Raw genomic sequence first — 20,147 nt, 5'->3', positions numbered from 1 at the left:
GTTGCGGTATCGCAGTAGTACCAGGGTCACTGGTCTGACCTGAGATGACCGCAATAGGCTGAGACATTTATTTCAGCTCTTCTCCATACACCTCTGTTCAGTTTCAGTCTTTATGACAAGTGTCTTTTAATACCTGCAGCTCATTTGAGGATAACATTACACATTTTCCATTTATCACCCCATACAGGTTTCAGTTTCATGCGGCATACCAGACTTCAGATCAAGGGATGGCATTTATGCACGTCTTGCAGTGGATTTTCCAGACCTCCCAAATCCTCAAGCCATGTTTGATATTGAGTATTTTAGAAAGGATCCAAGACCATTCTTTAAATTTGCTAAGGTGGGATTTTACCTCCAAAATATTACTTTTCTGGAAAAAAAAATATTGACGTTAAGCAAAATGATTTGGTGCTACATGGTCCAGCGTTCAGTCTAGTCCTCTTGTGCTGTCGTCACTTCTGCGCCATTATACACCTAACATACCCGGTATGCTGGCCCAGAAGTAAAGACTGCACAAATCCCACTGTCATGGAGGGCCATAGTGGATGCCGTGCCAGGAAAGCTCTAATCTATTTGCTCAGTTATAAGAAAAGAAATAAAAAAAATTATTTTTTTTAGGTTAGCCTGTTCTCTAGCTCAAAGGCTTTTATGAAGCATCATCTATATGGTCAGGTTATCTGACCAAAATTATGAAATTCTACAAAAGCCTTTGGTGAGATCCCCAAAAATATATACATGTTATAATCCAATCACATTAATGCTACTCCATAATAGTTTTGGTGGGAGATTCTGTTCTGGGAATAGAGACTGGACATCTGCCTTGTTGGGATCAGTGGGGGATCTGACATGATCACCCACTGATCCCAAAAACTCTATTATTAGCATAGAATTGGCTGTGTCTCTACAGTTACCCGCCAATAAAGTCAATGGAGCGGTGCAGAGGTAGTCATAATATAATCAGTCTGCAGTAGTTATATAATGCCAGGAGTCTTACATGGAAAATGGCTCATTGTATTTGCTGATGAACGGCAATAAATATACAGCAGTTGATGTGTAGTTGACTATTTTCTAACATAATGATGTTCTGTTTTATCACCTCCATTTTAGGAAATCTTTCCTGGCCAATTCCAACCATCTCTCTGCCACAAATTTATTGCTATGCTGGATAAAGAGGGAAAACTGCTTAGAAATTATACTCAGAATATAGATACACTGGAGCAAGTTGCTGGCATTCAGCGGATTATACAATGTCATGGTGAGGATTTGTGATGCATTTGCCATGTGAGGCAATTACCGCTCAATGGGTCATATGCTTGTTGTACAGTTTGACGGAGTCCTATGAGAATTATGTAATGACAGTGAAACTGCAGAGGAAAACTGCTGCTCGGTTGTCATACTACATGTATGGTCAATGTGTGAAGGAAATTTGTTGTATGATACGTTGATGGCCTCGATACTCCAGACCAAGACACACAACACTGTACAGAGATCCCTCAACAGGGTAACGCTTGTTGATACCGCAATACAATGTTTCGTATTACTCCATTTTGTACTGCGATATCCTCACCTAACACCTGTTGTCTTCTATGAGGACCCATTCTTTGTTTCTATAAAATAGTAAAGAAAAAATTAGATTTTTTTTTACCTGATTATAAAACAGTTTAAATTAAAATGAAAAGACATTTATTCCTAACCAATTAAATTGCTAATTAAAGAGCAACCATTTTTTGTTTGATTTCATAAATCAGTAGTACACATGAACACCGGAACCAATAATATATTTTATCACTGAAATTTGTGCCCCCTATATTGATCCTTGCCTCTGAAAGGGTACAATTTTCAAAATCTGTATTGATTGAGGACAGTTATTCACATTCCTGAGATGCATTTGGTGCTTGTAAAATACTATAGAGGAGACGTAGAAGTCCAGATACATTCTGCTACAAGTTCTCCTGAAATAACGGGTTATGTTCAAATGTTGCTTTTTTCCTAAAGTCAAAACGTGATCTCTTGGCAGTGAAAAAAAAATAAAAATCTGCAGGCGAAAAGCAGGTTTTAAGGATTGGATAGATACACATGCGCCCCAGAGATAGGTCAGTTTAAGAAATGAGTAGGAAAAGCTGCAGGCAAATACACAGATCTGTGTGAAAGAAGTGTGAAGGTACACAGAGACTAGATGTATATGAAAAAATCTGTTGCGCTTATTCCTATAGCATAGTGCAACCTGGTCAGGATACAAATTAATACAAATGGAGAATCAAAAGTGGCTACAGATTCTGGGAATAAAGTTCTCAGGGACCTGTAACTCAAGCTCAAAAACCAATAATGAATATAAATTATTATGGATTAATAATAGGAATAGATAATGTGCTCTGTGCCCACCGGGCTAATGATTTTAGCACCATGTATGACATTTAAACCACTTGGAAAATAATAATAAAATACTCTCATTGGTGATAATATGCTGTAGATTTGTAATAGAAATAAACAATGCGCTCTGTGCTTTCCAGATTAATGATTGCAGTACCGTATAATGAGTTTGTTTTACAAGTGGTTCAATCTAAGGTGCTCTCATTGGTGATGCATTGTTACTGTGCCTGAAATAAGCGGTACTTACTAAGCCCTTAGCTCGGCATTGTTATTAGATCCTGCGTGGAGGGTGGCTGCTGAGATGAGAGTTGCGTCCTTGGAGATGGAAACACACTTCTGCGGTATGTCAGGGAAGCCGCAACGAGGGAGGGAGAGGGGGCGTGTGTAGAGCCAATAGCGTCCCTGGATCCAAAATGGACGGCGGCGCGAAAGAGTGTGTTTTCACACAGTACAGTGTCCCGAAGGAGCCAAAAAGGGAATGCACGTTTCGAGGAATGCCTCGTTCCTCTTCGTCAGGGCATTTGCTCCAGGCTGTGTAGAGAGCCTATTAATGATCTGGGAAGATCCACCCCCTCTTCCTTAATCCCTCAAATGCTGCTTTTTATGGTGGATAACTTATTGCATTATGAACACTTTGTATGTCTGTTAAAAGAATTCTTTGATCCTACATGTGATGTAATTGACTATGCTACTTGAGTATATGAAAATACACAATTTTAATGATTAGGTTTTTTTTTTTTAAGAAATCTATTATCATTAAAATATAGATATATTCAATATGATTAAAAACGATAGGTGCATTTTAATAAAATTATTTGTTTATAAATTGACATGATTAATATAAAGAGAAGAAATAAGTGAAGTATTTTAATATTATTTTCCAAGTGGTTTAGATTTGCTACATGGTGCTATAATCATTAGCCTGGTTGGCACAGAGCACATTATCTATTCCTATTATGAATCCATAACAATTTATATTCATTATTGTTTTTTGAACTTGAGTTACAGGTCCCTGAGAATTTTATTCCCAGCATCTGTAGCCGCTTTTGATTCTCCATTTGTATTCAGACCAGAAAAGCAGGTTTTGCAGTTTTTTGTTTTTTTTTCTGAGTGACTGACTGGAGTTGAATTGTACCTAAAGGTACCTTCACACTAAACGATATCGCTAGCGATCCGTGACGTTGCAGCGTCCTGGCTAGTGATATCGTTGTGTTTGATACGCAGCAGCGATCAGGATCCCGCTGTGAGATCGCTGGTCGTTGCTGAAAGTCCAGAACTTTATTTCGCCGCTGGATCTCCCGCTGACATCGCTGGATCGGTGTGTGTGACACCGATCCAGCGATGTCTTCACTGGTAACCAGGGTAAACCTAGGGTTACTAAGCGCAAGGCCGCGCTTAGTAACCCGATGTTTACCCTGGTTACCATTGTAAAAGTAAAAAAAAAAAAAAAAACACATACTCACATTCCGGTGCCCGGCGTCCGCTTCCCTGCACTCCTCCTGCATCCTGTGTAAGTGCCGGCCGTAAAGCAGAGCGGTGACGTCACCGCTGTGCTCTGTGAGAGATGCCGGAGATGTTCGGCGCTGACACAGGATGCAGGAGGAGTGCAGGGAAGCGGACGCCGGGCACTGGAATGTGAGTATGTGTTTTTTTTTTTTTTTACTTTTACAATGGTAACCAGGGTAAACATCGGGTTACTAAGCGCGGCCCTGAGCTTAGTAACCCGATGTTTACCCTGGTTACCAGGGGACTTCGGCATCGTTGGTCGCTGGAGAGCTGTCTGTGTGACAGCTCTCCAGCGACCACACAACGACTAAACAGCGACGCTGCAGCGATCGGCATCGTTGTCTGTATCGCTGCAGCGTCGCTTAGTGTGACGGTATCTTAAGACTCTGGCAGTACATTTTGTAGGGCGGACACTGTTTACTTTCACACATTGGTCAGGACCATTGAGTTGGTCAGGTATTGTTCAATTTTGCACAATGGTCAGGTAATGTTTAGTTTTACACATTGATTGGCCATTGAATCGCTCAGGCAATTGTTTACTGTAACACATTACTAATTTAATTAACGTATTTTTTTGGACAGTAATACATACTTTCTCTATCGCTTCATTGAGGGACACAGGAAACCGTGGGTGTATGCTGCTTACATACTTTTTTTTTTTTCCCAAAAAATTTTTGGAGGAAAATGGGGTTGTCTTATAGTCCGGATGTGCTTACCAGGAGTGTCATCTCAGGCTGGTGCGCGGCAGTTTCGGAAATTCTCAGTGGTGTGAGGGCTCCGTCGACCTTTTGTGAAAGCCTGGAACCCCTCCGCACTTTCTTTGCTCTAATGCGGTGGCCTACAGGAAAATGGCTGCCGGAGGCGGCGCATGTGCAGATTAAGATCTCGGGAGATGAGATCTCAGTGCCAAGTATTTCTCTAATAGGAAATATTACAAAGTTTCTTAATTTCACGTGCACTAGTGTTTTATGGAAAGAAAAAAGTTAAACGGTGATTACTCCTGGATGACCCTGTAAAAAGATTAATCAATTGATGACTTATCCATATGTGCAGTCTGTAATGAAAGGTGTTTCCCCCCCCCCCCCCCTTTTGTAAAAAGTGTGAATAATGGTCTGAAAAAAGCTCACGTAAAATCTAATGACTGTTCACATCCATTGATTGGGAATTGGGTCTCTGCAACCCTCTTTACATGCCATGAAAAATTTTGGGGAGTGGTGTGCTACCTATTTTTGTGGACTCCATAGCTGAGGATGACAATAAGGCTAATCCACATAGAGATCACAGCAGTATTCTCAGTGTTGTCTTGCATCTTTGATGCAGATCACATAGTAATTACGTGTCAGATTCACTATATGTAAATCCAACACTTTGGGACTTTCCTTTTATAAAGATTGTGTCTTTGTTGCCCATAGGATCATTTGCCATGGCTTCCTGCTTAATATGCAAAAACAAAGTGGACTGTGAAACTGTAAGGGATGACATATTTAACCAGGTAATATTCATGTGTTTTTGTTTATAGCATTGTGAATGGTGACATTCTACAACCATGTCACTTATTGTTATAGTTCACTTTTCCTTGAATTCTTGTAAAGGTTTTAGAAAAGTGCAAGGGGATATGAGATCACATTGGTAAATGCTGCAGTTTATGACCACCACAGATTTATTTTATGTAAGGACTCTTCAGAGTCATGAAACCCAGTTGGGACTGCTCGGGAAGCCCTCTAAGTTAAGGAGAAGGTCAATACTGATGTATAGTAAATGAAGGTACTGAGTGTGTTCTTGATTGCAATGGATGTTTCCTGAGATCTGTAGTAGTCACAGATTGTGATCTCAAGTCTTTAGTTCATATCAGAAACTGATTTCTGTAAATATGCTGAGAAATGTGTTGTGTGTTGTTCGTCACAGGTTTACAATTCAGGAAGAAAGTATATCCTCAATATTTTTGCTTTGTAGGTTGTGCCACGTTGTCCAAGATGTCCACCAGATGAGCCACTTGCAATCATGAAACCAGATATTGTCTTTTTTGGGGAGAATTTACCTGCTGAATTTCACAGAGCGATGAAGTATGACAAGGATGAGGTTGATCTTCTTATTGTCATTGGTTCGTCTTTGAAAGTGAGGCCGGTTGCTCTAATCCCAAGTAAGTGTTTAGTAGAGACCATTCCAACCATTTTGTTTGCAGCATCTGCCTGCCTCTAATTGATATGTTATGCACTTATATAGGTGCTTAGGCATATAAAATGATGGCTGCACTCCCAGTGAAATATATACCGTATATACTCGTGTATAAAGCAATATTTTCAGCGGTTTTTTTTGTGCTGAAAACACCTCCCTTGGCTTATACACGAGTCATTGCCTTGCGGGGGAGGGGGAGCGGCAGGAGCCAGCGGCTGTGACACAGTGACAGCTGCAGCTGCCAGCTTTCAGAAGACATTATAATCGCCCTCCTCGCGCAGTTGCTGCATCTCCATTGTTCCGGGGCAGCAGCTCTCCTGTGCTGAGCGGTCACGTGGTACTGCTCATTAACCCATTTCTGACCTCGGACGGGATAGTACATCCTAGGTCAGAACCCCCGCTTTGATGCGGGCTCCGGCGGTGAGCCCGCATCAAAGCCGGGATGCTGTTTTGTACAGCTGACATGTGCCCGCAATAGCGGCTGGTGGAATTGCGATCCACCCGTCGCTATTAACTAGTTAAATGCCGCTGACAGCGGCATTTAACTACCGCTTCCGGCCACGAGACGGAAATTAGCGCATCGCTGACCCCCGTCACGTGATCAGGGGGTCAGGGATGCATCGGCATGACAACCAGAGGTCAATTGAAGTCCTCTATGGTTGTTGATGCCGGATTGCTGTGAGCGCCACCCTGTGGTCGGCGTTCATAGCAATGCAGTTAATCTACTACATAGGAGCGATCTGAGCATCGCTCCTATGTAGCAGAGCCGATCGAGTTGTGCCAGCTTCTAGCCTCCTATGGAGGCTGTTGAAGCATGGCAAAAGTAAAAAAAAAAAAAAAAGTATGAAAAAAAAATATATAAACGTTTACCCCCTTTTCGCCCCATTCAAAATAAAACAATAAAAATCAAACCTACACATATTTGGTATCGCCGCCTTCAGAATCGCCCGATCTATCAATAAAAAAAAAGGATTAACCTGATTGCTAAACGGCGTAGCGAGAGAAAAATTAAAAACGCCAGAATTATGGGTTTTTTTGGTCGCTGCGACATTGCATTAAAATGCAATAACAGGCGATCAAAAGAACGTATCTGCACCAAAATGGTATCATTAAAAACATCAGTTCAGCACGCAAAAAATAAGCCCTCACCCAACCCCAGATCACGAAAAATGGAAACGCTACGGGTATTGGAAAATTGTGCAAATTTTTTTTTATTTTTTAACACAAAGTTTGGGATTTTTCACCACTTAGATAGAAAAGAACCTAGACATGTTTGGTGTCTATGAACTCGTAATGACCTGGAGAATGAAAATGGCAGGTCAGTTTTAGCATTTCGTGAGCCTAACAAAAAAGCCAAGCAAAAAACAAATGTGTGATTGCACTTTTTTTGCAATTTCACCGCACTTGGATTTTTTTCCCATTTTCTAGTACACGACATGGTAAAACCAATGATGTCGTTCAAAAGTACAACTTGTCCCACATAAAATAAGCCCTCACATGGCCATATTGACGGAAAAATAAAATAGTTATGTCTCTGGGAAGGAGGGAAGCGAAAACGCAAAACGGAAAAAAGCTGGGGTCGTGAAGGGGTTAAGGTAATGAATATGCACGCGTCTCCACTCCCATAGGCGTGGAGCGCATATTCATTACCTTAATGAGAGGTACCACGTGACCGCTCAGTACAGGAGAGATGCCGTGCCAGAACAACAGAGATGCAGCAACGGCATGAGGAGGGGGGGGGGAGGATGAGCCATGCACAGCAGGACGGGGACTGGGAGCCGTGCATACCAGGACAGGGACAAGGGGCAATGCATACCCAGCTTTTACTCTGTCAATAAGCTTACCCAGTTTTCCGTGGCAAAAATAGGTGCTTTGGCTTATACGCTAGTATATATGGTACTTCTTTGTAGTTTGTCATTTTCACTTAGTTTGAGCACCTAAGCTCTCACCAAGGACTTGTGGGCTACTGATGGTGCCATACTTGTAATTGCAACATTTCATATTCTCTTGATACCTCATTCCTTTACAGTGAAGCATTTTTCTAACTCTGTACTGGAAAATACACTTGGGTTGTGTTCAGGCATGGCAGATATGCAATAATGAGAAACAACTGGGTCCGCGCTGCAGTGCTGATGAAACAACTAGAAATATGCACCCGATACTTCGCTTGGATAATGCACAATGTATCGGGTGCATATTTCTAGTTGTTTCATCAGCACTGCAGCGCGGACCCAGTTGTTTCTCATATTGATTGTTCTCACTATCTGACAGCTAAAGCCCCTTTCTGTCTCTGTTCCTGCGGCTCAGTGACTTTGGGGAGGCAGCGCTGGTGTATTCTTCTACATTATCTTCAGATATGCAATAATACCCATTCAAAAGTGACAGAAAAAAAAAATCATAGTGTGTTTTATGGCATGCTATGGATTTTCAAATATATAATACGTCCATCCTGCAGATTCTACATTTTGTAACAATTTTTCAGGTTCAAGGCGTCATTGCCACTATCCCATTAATGATCCATTTTGATTTTAAAGGTAATCAGTCAGTAGGATCAACTCTCTAAGCAGTCTGTATGGGCATGTAGGTCATAGGAAGTCATCTTTATGAGCACATACTGAAAGGGAGCTGAATAAAGTAATACTTTGATATCTGCAATCCGATGTCTTATTCCAGAAAAACTTTTATAAGAAAAATATGTAAATAAGCTGTTAAGATCTATGGGCCAGACTCTGATCTGCATGAGAATTTGCCTCCAGAGATTATTTTTAGTAAAAAGGGGGAGTTACCAGTGTGAGACATGTAACTAACACAGGACAGTAGAACTGAACTTTGTCTCTTTACAAACACATCTGCTGCAGCTCTCACAGCTCTGCTCTATTGTAACAATATTGCAACACTGTCTACCTGTGAGGTGAAAACTGAAGCTGAGAGGAACCTGCAGATGTGTCAGGTATAATCACACCCTGATCTGCAGTGAGATCAGGAGAGCAGAGAGCAGCCATCACACTGGTAACTCCACCTTCATGTAAAATAATCCCTAGAGGCAGATTGGCATGCAGATCAGTGTCGGCTCATAGTCCTTAGCATCTCATTTACATATAAGAAAAACATGGATTTCTCTGGAATAAGACATCAGATCACAGATATCAACATATTTAATTTATCTTCTTATGATCTACATGCCCATACAAGCAGCTTAAGAGGCTTTATCCTACTGACAGATTCCATTTAAAGGGAATCTGTCAACTTTTTTTTTTTAAATCGAATCTGAGAGCAGCTTAATGTATAGACAGACCATGATTCCAATGATTTATTACTTACGGAGCTGTTTTCTGTAGTCTAATTAAAAATCATGTGCACTCCAACTCCCAAGAGCCACAGGTGATTTTAAGTAGTTAGCTAGTCCACTCCTGACCCATAAATTGTAGGCTTTTTTTTGCCCAGGAGAGGTGACAAAACAGGACAGGGACACATACATTGGCCAATTTATGCGCGAAGTACCTTCTTTTTTTCATAGCAATTTTTGCAGATAAATATTTCACATGTACATTATATAGTGCTTTTTTCCTATTTTCTATGGCAGTCATGCATTTTCAATGTTCTAGAGTAATCATTCTTGGTAAACAATGGTGCAACCTTTATCGTTTTTGAACTTCAATGGATGGAATGGATCACCAGATAGATTTTTAGGTTATGTACCCATGATAAGGAACTGCTGCGGTTTTGATGCTGCATCAAACCTGCAGCGGCCAGCTGTTACAGCATAGTGGATGGGATTTCTAGAATTCCCATGACCACTATGCATCCACAGACACCTGTAGATTACCGCGGAGATTGATATTCGGTGCGTCTTTCCAGACCGCAGCATGTCAGTTTCTCTTGCAGAGACGCTATGCTAGTCATTAATACGTCAATACAATGTATTGAATATGGTAAATCAGCATTGTTCAGTGACGACATCCGGATTTACCTGCATTCAATAAAAGGAGCGCTTTGGACGCATCGAACATACGCTGCATCGAACATACGCTGCGTCCAAGTATGTGCTAGTTCTGGATCGTGGACACCCGGCCTTAATGTTTCTTGATCGCTCTGAGCTTTGAGAAAAACAAAATTTATTGTATTATAGCTCTATATAAATGTAGATTTATGGTTCCAGAATTATTGGAACCAATTTTCTGCTTTTTCTTATCTTGATCTTATACTTGGATTTTTATTATGTTTTATTTCTTTTAAGGTTCAATCCCTCATGAAGTGCCTCAAATTTTAATCAACAGAGAGCCGTTGCCTCATCTGCATTTTGACATTGAACTTCTCGGTGACTGCGATGTCATTATAAATCAATTGTGTCAGAGTCTGGGTGGAAAATATACAGAACTTTGTACCAGTCCCATGAAACTTTCACAAATCACAGAGAAGCCTCCTCGACCAAACATAGTACCTTCCGTTTTGCCAGATATAATGCCCCCTAAGCCAGTAGTGGGCAATAGACATGATCTGTTTCCACAAGATGTGTTGGCGCACCCAGAGCTGCCTCTGACTCCACCACTAGAAGATTGTCTCTCTTCAGAAAGTGAATCTGAACTTTCTCAAAGTGGAAAAGGAGAAACAGGCATAGGCAACGCTAATGTTAAAGCCGATATCACACAACTCGAGTTGTCAGAGCCTGCAATTGAGACTCCAATGAGCAACGATGAAGATTGCACAAAGTTTGTTACGGAGACCAGTATTGATCCATCCAGGACGGCTCTGAGCAGTAAAGCTTCAAAGGAGCAGATAAGCAAACGTCTGGATGGTAAGTGTGCAGGTCTGAGTTTTTCATGACTGACTGACAGGTGTTTATCAACCGATCAGTCAACTGTTTTGAAGCTCCGAGACATTACCAAGCTGTCCTTATAGACAAGTGGTTACATGACGACTTCAGGAATTAATCTTGTCGTCGTTTTTATCTGATTACTTACAGATGGGCCACAATGGTCATGGGAGGTTTCGCCAGTCAGATGTCGTCTAATACTAATGTCGCCTGCACTGAAAATATAAATAAGAAGCTAAAAATCTTTATTCTCCTCCTACTTAGACTACAGAGATGGTGGTAGTGATGTACTGCAAATTTGTAGTAAAAGATTACTTATGGTTTGTAGCTGATAGTCTTGAGGACACTTTGGTTTGCATAGGAAATGTATACGCCAAATGCTAAAATATTGACAGTTCCTCATGAGTCCAATTTTCTCCCCTCTTCCTATCTTAAGATGTACAAATAACTTCCCATGTTGACCAGTAGTACAATGTTTGAAGCTTAGATTGCAAGTGATAGTTTAAAAAAAAAAAAAAGCTATCAAATTATGCTGTGAAGTGCCACTTTTTATGTTTGATTTGTGACTTTCTGTACAAATTATCATTTAGTATATATCCTATTCATAGGTGTAAACCATCACTAGGGTATGTCAAATATCAGTCAAGACTGCAGGATATACCGGAGTGTCAAAGTTCCTTCCATAGGAAGTGGCCGTGAGCGCCGCAGTGATTGTGCGAGGGCTAAACTAGCATCTCTATAGTTTTATGATTGGCGGAGATCAATAAGAATAATGCCCTTTTCTCCTACGCCTCATTGGGGGACACAGGACCATGGGACACAGGACCATGGACCATGGGTGCTATGCTGCTGCCACTAAGAGGACACTAAGTAGATAAAAAAGATTAACTCCTCCTCTGCAGTATACACCCCTTCGCTGGTTACAATTTCAACCAGTTCTTGCTTAGTGTCTGTAGGAGGCACTTGGGTCTGTTTTTCAGACCCCAACTTTTTTATTTTAATTTTTGATTTTTTAATTTTCCGTAAATGTTATTTTTTATCTAACGGAGTGAAGGGGGCGACGGGTCCCTTCTTTATAGGGTCCGCTCTCCCCCGAACCAGCAACAGGCGAGCACGGCGAGTATACCTCCCCGTCCCTCTCCTGCGACGTATGGGGCAAGAAAAGCTTGTACCGGGGCAACGGTTCCTCCTTGGTCCCGATTTCCCCCCCCCTCCTTCCCTGCAATAGAGCAGGACATGACAGAAGATGTGCCGCAGCCCCAACAGGGTGCACTTGCAGCAGAGGAGGATGCATCAGGGCCTCTCCATCCCCATTCGGGGTGCATGGATTGAGTGCACACCTTCACACAAGCGCCCTGCAGCCCTGTGACAGAGCGGTCCGGGGAGCACTGCGGCTGTAAGTACTACCTCCCTGCTTCCCCATGTGCGGCAGCGATGCGGTCCGGGTCCCTGGGGAGAGGCGCCGCGGTCAGCGGTCTCGGCGACGCTCCGTCGCGGCCTCCGCCGCACCTCGCCGGCAGGGCCCAAAAATTTAGTCCCCGGCTTCTTCAGCCAGAGTAGGCCGCAGGGGTAAAAATCCCTCCCACGGATGTAACTCCGCCCCCTATATCGGCACCTCTCGTCTGGGACGAGAAGCGCACTGCAGATCTCGGGGGACATGTTTTTTGTTCTCCCTGCACGGAGCCCACGCATCCACAGTGCTCCTGAGAGCCGCCACGGCCGGGGACACAGACACAGGACCGTGGGTAAGCTGCTTCAAGAAAGCTTACCCCTTCCCTGCGTATACTGCCCGCTCTGTCTCCAAAGGCACTATGTCTCAATCCAGGGAGACAAAAAAGGGTAACAAGAAGCACACAGTGTTTTTCACTGTATGTGCCACTTGCAATGCGGCCCTGCCCCGAGCTCACACTAGTCCTTTGTGTGCAGATTGTGTCTCGGCCTCTGTGCAGCCGCCTCCCGCCGATACCGCCACCGTTGCCGCCTCCGACCCTGTGGAGCCTGGTCTCCCTGAGTGGGCAGCTTTGCTGACACGATCCATGGATTCTCTAGTCAGGGCGGTTGATTCCCTCCGGGACCCCCCTTCAGGTCAGTCAGCGGTGGATCCGAGTGACGGTACGGATCCGTCCACCAGCAGAGGGCGTACTTTATCTCCTCCTTCTCGGGGTCCCAGAAAACGGGTCCATGTTTCATCCCCTGCCCACGGGCCAGTTGGTTTTTCAGCATCGGCAACCTCTGCTTCCCGGTCCCCTTCTCCAGGCGACGATTCTGAATATGAGTCCGACGATTCCTACGTTCAGGAATCCTCTTCCTCTCAAGAGACACTCGACTCTCTCATAGAGGCGGTTAACCAGACCCTAAAGGTGAACGAGGAATCCGTATCTACGCCCGAACACGTGTCGTTCAAAAAGACTAAACGTGTCCAAAAGTTTTTTTGTCACTCATCCTGAGTTCAAAGAAATTGTGCAAAAACATAGGGATCGTCCCGATAAACGCTTCATGGGTCAAAAGCCCATAGAGGCCAAATATCCTTTTTCTCAGGACCTAATCAAGGACTGGCTGCAGTCCCCCTCAGTCGACCCTGCTGTGTCACATCTCGCTTACAAGACCATCCTATCCCTGTCAGACGGCTCCTCTGTTAAGAACCCCTCTGATCGCCAGATTGATTATCTGGCTCGCTCCGTCTTTGAGGCCACAGGAGCCTCCCTCTTCCCATCCTTCGCTGCCTCCTGGGTGGCTAAGGCTATGGTCGCTTGGCTAACCTGGCTAACCAGATAGCCCAAGCGGGGAACTTCGTAGTCAATGCCTCAATAGATGCAGCCAATTGCGCGGCACAGGCAGTCGCGAATGCAATCTCCATTAGAAGAGCCCTGTGGCTCAGGGATTGGCGAGCAGATTCTGCCTCCAAACGCTCTTTGACATCTCTGCCCTACCAGGCTGGTCGTTTGTTTGGAGAAAAGCTAGACCAAATGATCTCAGATGCCACCGGGGGAAAAAGCAAATTTCTTCCCCAACAAAAGCCTACCAGGCCGTTTCGGTATCAACAACAATCCCGATTTCGGCCTTTTCGTAACAATACCAACTGGTCTTCCACTTCCTCTACTTCCGCATCAGGACAAGGCCCGCGCGGTGGCCGAGGCTCCCAGGTCTTACAGACCTAACCGAAATTGGAAACCCAGACCGAGACCACCCGGGCCCAAGGGATCCATATCCCATAGATCCTCCACGCAATGACTCTTTGCGCCTTCCGGGGGGCACCAACAGGGTAGGAGGGCGTTTACTTTTGTTCCGCCAGACCTGGCTCTCAGTCGTTTCCGACGAATGGGTCAGGGAACTGGTATCCACCGGATACAAAATAGAATTTTCTTCCCCCCCCTCCGACGCGCTTCTTCCAGTCTTGCCCTCCAAAATCAAAGTCGACAGCTCTTCTTCAGGCCATACGGGCACTTCTAGGGGACGGAGTCATCATTCCGGTTCCCCTAGACCAAAGGTTCAAGGGGTTCTACTCGAACCTATTTGTGGTCCCGAAGAAGGACGGTTCGCTCCGTCCGATTCTGGACCTAAAACTGCTAAACAAATTTGTAACAATCCGTCACTTCAGGATGGAATCCCTCCGATCTGTGGTCGCGTCCATGGAAAAAGGAGAATTCCTGGCGTCCATAGACATCAAGGATGCTTACCTCCACATCCCAATTTTCCCTCCGCATCAACAGTTCCTCCGCTTCGCCTGTCACGGAGAGCACTTCCAATTTGTGGCATTGCCTTTCGGTCTCGCCACCGCTCCCAGGGTCTTCACGAAGGTCATGGCGGCTGCCATGGCCATTCTTCATTCCAGGGGAGTGGTGGTACTTCCGTACTTGGACGACCTACTGATAAAACTGTCTTCTTACCCAGCCTGCGTAGAGTCCGTCGCTCACACGGTGGATACTCTTTCTCGCCTGGGTTGGAAGATAAACTTCGAGAAATCCTCTCCGATTTCGGCTCAGCGGATCTCTTTTCTCGGGATGATTCTGGACACTTCTCGCGGTCTGGTGATCCTCCCTCACGACAAGGCCTTGGCCTTGCAGCAGGGTGCTCGGAGTCTTTCCCGTCCAGCCTCCCACTCCATCCAATTCAGCATGTGCGTTCTCGGGCGGATGGTAGCTGCCATGGAGGCGGTTCCATTCGCGCAATTCCACCTTCGTCCCCTCCAACATGCGCTACTGTCGGCGTGGGACGGCAATCCGTCCTCCCTCGACCGCCGCTTCATCCTGCCCCCACGGGTCAGAAAGACCCTCAGGTGGTGGACGTCGAAGTCCTCCCTAACCCAGGGAAGATCCTTTCTCCCTATGCAGTGGCTTGTGGTGACCACCGATGCCAGCCTTATAGGCTGGGGGCCGGTTTTCAAACATCACACAGCTCAGGGGCGGTGGTCAGCTCGAGAGTCTCGTCTTCACATCAATGTCCTGGAGATACGAGCTATCAGACTAGCATTGTTCCAGTTTCACCACCTTCTGGCGGGTCACTCAGTCAGGATTCAGTCCGACAACGCCACGGCCGTGGCGTACATCAACCGTCAAGGGGGAACCCGCAGCAAAGCGGCTATGCTCGAGGTATCCCACATCCTGCACTGGGCGGAATCCAATCATTCGCCCATCTCGGCGATCCACATTCCAGGGGTGGAGAATTGGGCGGCGGACTTCCTCAGCCGCCAGGGCCTCGCCTCGGGCGAGTGGTCCCTTCACCCGGAGGTTTTCCAGCAGATCTGTCTCCGCTGGGGGACCCCAGATGTGGATCTCATGGCATCCAGATTGAACAACAAAGTTCCACAGTTCCTTGCTCGGTCACTCGACCCACGGGCCATCGGAGCAGACGCCCTGGTCTTGCCTTGGCACCAGTTTCGTCTCCCGTACATTTTTCCCCCTCTTCCCCTGCTACCGAGGGTCATCAAGAAGATCAGGGCAGAGGGGGTACCAGTGATTCTCGTCGCACCGGACTGGCCGTGCCGGGCATGGTACGCGGAACTGGTCCAGCTGGTCGCCGACGCCCCCTGGCGCCTTCCAGATCGCGTGGATCTTCTCACAGGGCCCATTTTACCACCAGAACTCAGGGGCCCTGTCTTTGACGGCCTGGCCGTTGAATCCTGGATTCTAGGCCAAGCGGGTTTCACTCCCAAGGTGTCTTCCACCATGATCAGAGCTAGGAAACCTGTTTCCATGCGCAGTTACCACCGTACCTGGCGAATTTTTTTCTCATGGTGCGACGCACAGGGACGATCTCCCCTGGTATTTTCTATCCCTACCATACTGGAGTTCCTTCAGTCTGGACTAGAGTCAGGACTTGCCCTTAGCTCTCTAAAGGGTCAGGTTTCGGCCTTGTCAGTCCTTTTCCAGCGAAAGATTGCCAATAGGTTGCCGGTGAAGACTTTTTTCCAGGGAGTCTCCCACGTGGCGCCTCCCTACAAGATGCCCTTGGATCCGTGGGATCTTAATTTAGTTCTCGGAGCTCTCCAGGAGACTCCCTTCGAACCACTACAGGACGTTTCCCTGACCTTCCTCTCCTGGAAGGTAGTTTTCCTAGTGGCCATTACGTCCATCAGACGGGTTTCGGAGTTGGCTGCACTCTCCTGCCGCCCTCCGTTTCTAAATTTTCATCCGGACAAAGCAGTATTGAGGACTTCTCCCGCTTTTCTGCCCAAGGTCGTATCTTCTTTTCACCTCAATGAGGAGATTGTTCTGCCTTCGCTCTGTCCGGCACCAGTCCATCGCATTGAAAAGGCTCTGCACACTCTTGATGTGGTAAGGGCTCTTCGTCGGTACGTCTCGCGGACGGCTCCCTTCCGCACGTCTGATGTCCTGTTTGTACTTCCAGAGGGGCCAAGGAGGGGTTCTCCCGCTTCAAAGGCTACTCTAGCAAAATGGATTCGTTCCGCCATTGAAGAATCCTATCGTGCCAAAGGTGTTCCTATCCCAGCTGGGATCAAGGCCCATTCTACCCGGTCGGTGGGCGCCTCGTGGGCCGTTCGGCACCAGGCGTCAGCACTGCAGGTCTGCAAGGCTGCGACATGGTCCAGTTTGCACACTTTTACCAAGCATTACCACATCCATTCTCTCTCTTCTGCAGACGCCGCCCTTGGCAGGCGCATTCTGCAAGCGGCAGTTTCTTAGCCGCACGCCAGTGGTACATGGGGTATTAGCATATTGCTTCCCACCCAGGGACTACTTTTGTACGTCCCATGGTCCTGTGTCCCCCAATGAGGCGTAGGAGAAAAGGAGATTTTTGTGTACTCACTGTAAAATCTTTTTCTCCGAGCCAATCATTGGGGGACACAGCACCCACCCTGTTAGCCTGTTTGGCTTGTTGTTACTTCTTGGTTTGTTGACATAGTTTGTCTTTGGTTCATGCTCCTACTGCTTTACTACCGAACTGGTTGAAATTGTAACCAGCGAAGGGGTGTATACTGCAGAGGAGGAGTTAATCTTTTTTTATCTACTTAGTGTCCTCCTAGTGGCAGCAGCATAACACCCATGGTCCTGTGTCCCATGGTCCTGTGTCCCCCAATGATTGGCTCGGAGAAAAAGATTTTACGGTGAGTACACAAAAATCTCCTTTTTAAGCGATATCATATGGTTACAGTGGTTGTATACAGCGGGTATATGGAACCGGGCTTATGCAGTGCCAGCATCTGTATAGCAGCGGCCGGAGTGAACTCTACTCGCTGCTGTTTAACAAATTAAATGCTACTATTAATCATTGAAAGTGGTATATAAATGGCCCCAGATGGGTTTTCATGGTAGCTGAGGTCCTGCTGAAGTCCCCAAAGCTGCCATATTGGCCCTCTTATAGGAGAACCGCAGTTTAACTACAATGGGTACAGAAAGTAATTTAGACCCCTTTAAATTTTTCACTCTGTTTCATTGCAGCCATTTGGTAAATTAAAAAAAGTTCATTTTTTTCACATTTAATGTACACTCTGCACCCCATCTTGACTGAAAAAAACGTAAATTTTTTTGAAAATTTAACCCCTTCATGACCCAGCCTATTTTGACCTTAATGACCTGGCCGTTTTTTGCAATTCTGACCAGTGTCCCTTTATGAGGTAATAACTCAGGAACGCTTCAACGGATCCTAGCGATTCTGAGACTGTTTTTGCGTGACATATTGGGCTTCACGTTAGTGGTAAATTTAGGTCGATAATTTTTGCGTTTATTTGTGAAAAAAATAAAAATTTGGCAAAAAAATGTTAAAAATTTCGCAATTTTCAAATTTTGAATTTTTATTCTGTTAAACGAGAGAGTTATGTGACACAAAATAGTTAATAAATAACATTACCCACATGTCTACTTTACATCAGCACAATTTTGGAAACATTTTTTTTTTGCTAGGAAGTTATAAGGGTTAAAATTTGACCAGCGATTTCTCATTTTTACAACGAAATTTACAAAACCATTTTTTTGGGGGGACCACCTCACATTTGAAGTCAGTTTGAGGGGTCTATATGGCTGAAAATACCCAAAAGTGACACCATTCTAAAAACTGCACCCCTCATGGGGCTCAAAACCACATTCCAGAAGTTTATTAACCCTTCAGGTGCTTCACAGCAGCAGAAGCAACATGGAAGGAAAAAATGAACATTTAACTTTTTAGTCACAAAAATGATCTTTTAGCAACAATTTTTTAATTTTCCCAAGGGTAAAAAGAGAAACTGGACCCCAAAAGTTATTGTACAATTTGTCCTGAGTAGGCTGATGCCCCATATGTGGGGGGGAACCACTGTTTGGGCGCACGACGGCTCGGAAGGGAAGGAGCACCATTTGACTTTTTCAATGAAAAATTGGCTCCAATCTTTAGCGGACACCATGTCGCGTTTGGAGAGCCCCTGTGTGCCTAAACATTGGAGCTCCCCCACATGTGACCCCACTTTGGAAATTAGACCCCCCAAGGAGCTTATCTAGATGCATAGCGAGCACTATGAACCCCCAGGTGCTTCACAAATTGATCTGTAAAAATGAAAAAGTAATTTTTTTTTTCGCAAAAAATTTCCTTTAGCCTCAATTTGTTCATTTCCACAATGGGCAACAGGATAAAATGGATCCTAAAATTTATTGGGCAATTTCTCCTGAGTACACCGATACTTCACATGTGGGGGTAAACCACTGTTTGGGCACACGGCAGGGCTCGGAAGGGAAGGAGCGATATTTGACTTTTTGAATGAAAAATTAGCTCCAATCGTTAGCGGACACCATGTCGCGTTTGGAGAGCCCCTGTGTGCCTAAACATTGGAGCTCCCCCACAAGTGACCCCATTTTGGAAACTAGACCTCCCGCGGAACAAATCTAGATGTGCGGTGACCACTTTAAACCCCCAAGTGCTTCACAGAAGTTTATAACCCAGAGCCGTGAAAATAAAAAATCATTTTTCTTTCCTCAAAAATGATTTTTTTTTAGTCCGCTATTTTTTATTTTCACAAGGGTTACTGGAGAAATTGGACCCCAAAAGTTGTTGTCCAGTTTGTCCTGAGTACGCTGATACCCCATATGTGGGGGGGAACCACTGTTTGGGTACACGTCGGGGCTCGGAAGGGAAGTAGTGACGTTTTAAAATGCAGACTTTGATGGAATGGTCTTTGGGCGTCACGTTGAATTTGCAGAGCCCCTGATGTGCCTAAACAGTAGAAACCCCCCACAAGTGACCCCATTTTGGAAACTAGACCCCCCCCAAGGAACTTATCTAGATGTGTGGTGAGCACTTTGAACCCCCAAGTGCTTCACAGAAGTTTACAACGCAGAGTCGTGAAAATAAAAAAAAATATTTTTCTTTCCTTAAAAATGATGTTTTAGCAAGCAATTTTTTATTTTCGCAAGGGTAACAGGAGAAATTGGACTCCAATAGTTGTTGCCCAGTTTGTCCTGAGTATGCTGGTACCCCATATGCAGGGGTAATCCACTGTTTGGGCGCACGTCGGGGCTTGGAAGGGAGGGAGCACCATTTGACTTTTTGAACGCAAGATTGGCTGGAATCAATGGTAGCGCCATGTTGCGTTTGGAGACCCCTGATGTGCCTAAACAGTGGAAACCCCTCAATTCTAACTCCAACACTAACCCAAACACACCCCTAACCCTAATCCCAACTCTAGCCATAGCCCTAATCACAACCCTAACCCCAACACACCCCTAATCCCTAACCACAACCCTAACCCCAACACACCCCTAACCACAAGCCTAATCTTAACCCTATTTCCAACCTTAGCCCTAAATCCAACCCTAACTAATTCCAACCCTAACCCTAAGGCTATGTGCCCACGTTG

At 45.1% G+C, this 20,147-nt stretch overlaps 1 protein-coding gene across 1 annotated transcript in view; it reads left to right on the top strand.

Moving 5' to 3' along the window:
• Positions 1 to 20,147, top strand: part of SIRT1 (sirtuin 1) — a 33,028-nt gene that overhangs the window by 5,982 nt on the left and 6,899 nt on the right. Inside the window, exons 4-8 of the mRNA XM_077258980.1 lie at positions 188 to 340; positions 1,108 to 1,255; positions 5,289 to 5,368; positions 5,830 to 6,016; positions 10,289 to 10,846. Coding sequence (XP_077115095.1) covers positions 188 to 340; positions 1,108 to 1,255; positions 5,289 to 5,368; positions 5,830 to 6,016; positions 10,289 to 10,846 — 1,126 coding nt within the window. The remainder of the gene's footprint in view (positions 1 to 187; positions 341 to 1,107; positions 1,256 to 5,288; positions 5,369 to 5,829; positions 6,017 to 10,288; positions 10,847 to 20,147) is intronic.

This window comes from Ranitomeya variabilis, chromosome 4 (assembly GCF_051348905.1).
Source record: "Ranitomeya variabilis isolate aRanVar5 chromosome 4, aRanVar5.hap1, whole genome shotgun sequence".
In the NCBI taxonomy this organism is placed as follows: domain Eukaryota; kingdom Metazoa; phylum Chordata; class Amphibia; order Anura; family Dendrobatidae; genus Ranitomeya; species Ranitomeya variabilis.
This window is presented reverse-complemented; position numbering and strand designations above follow the sequence as displayed.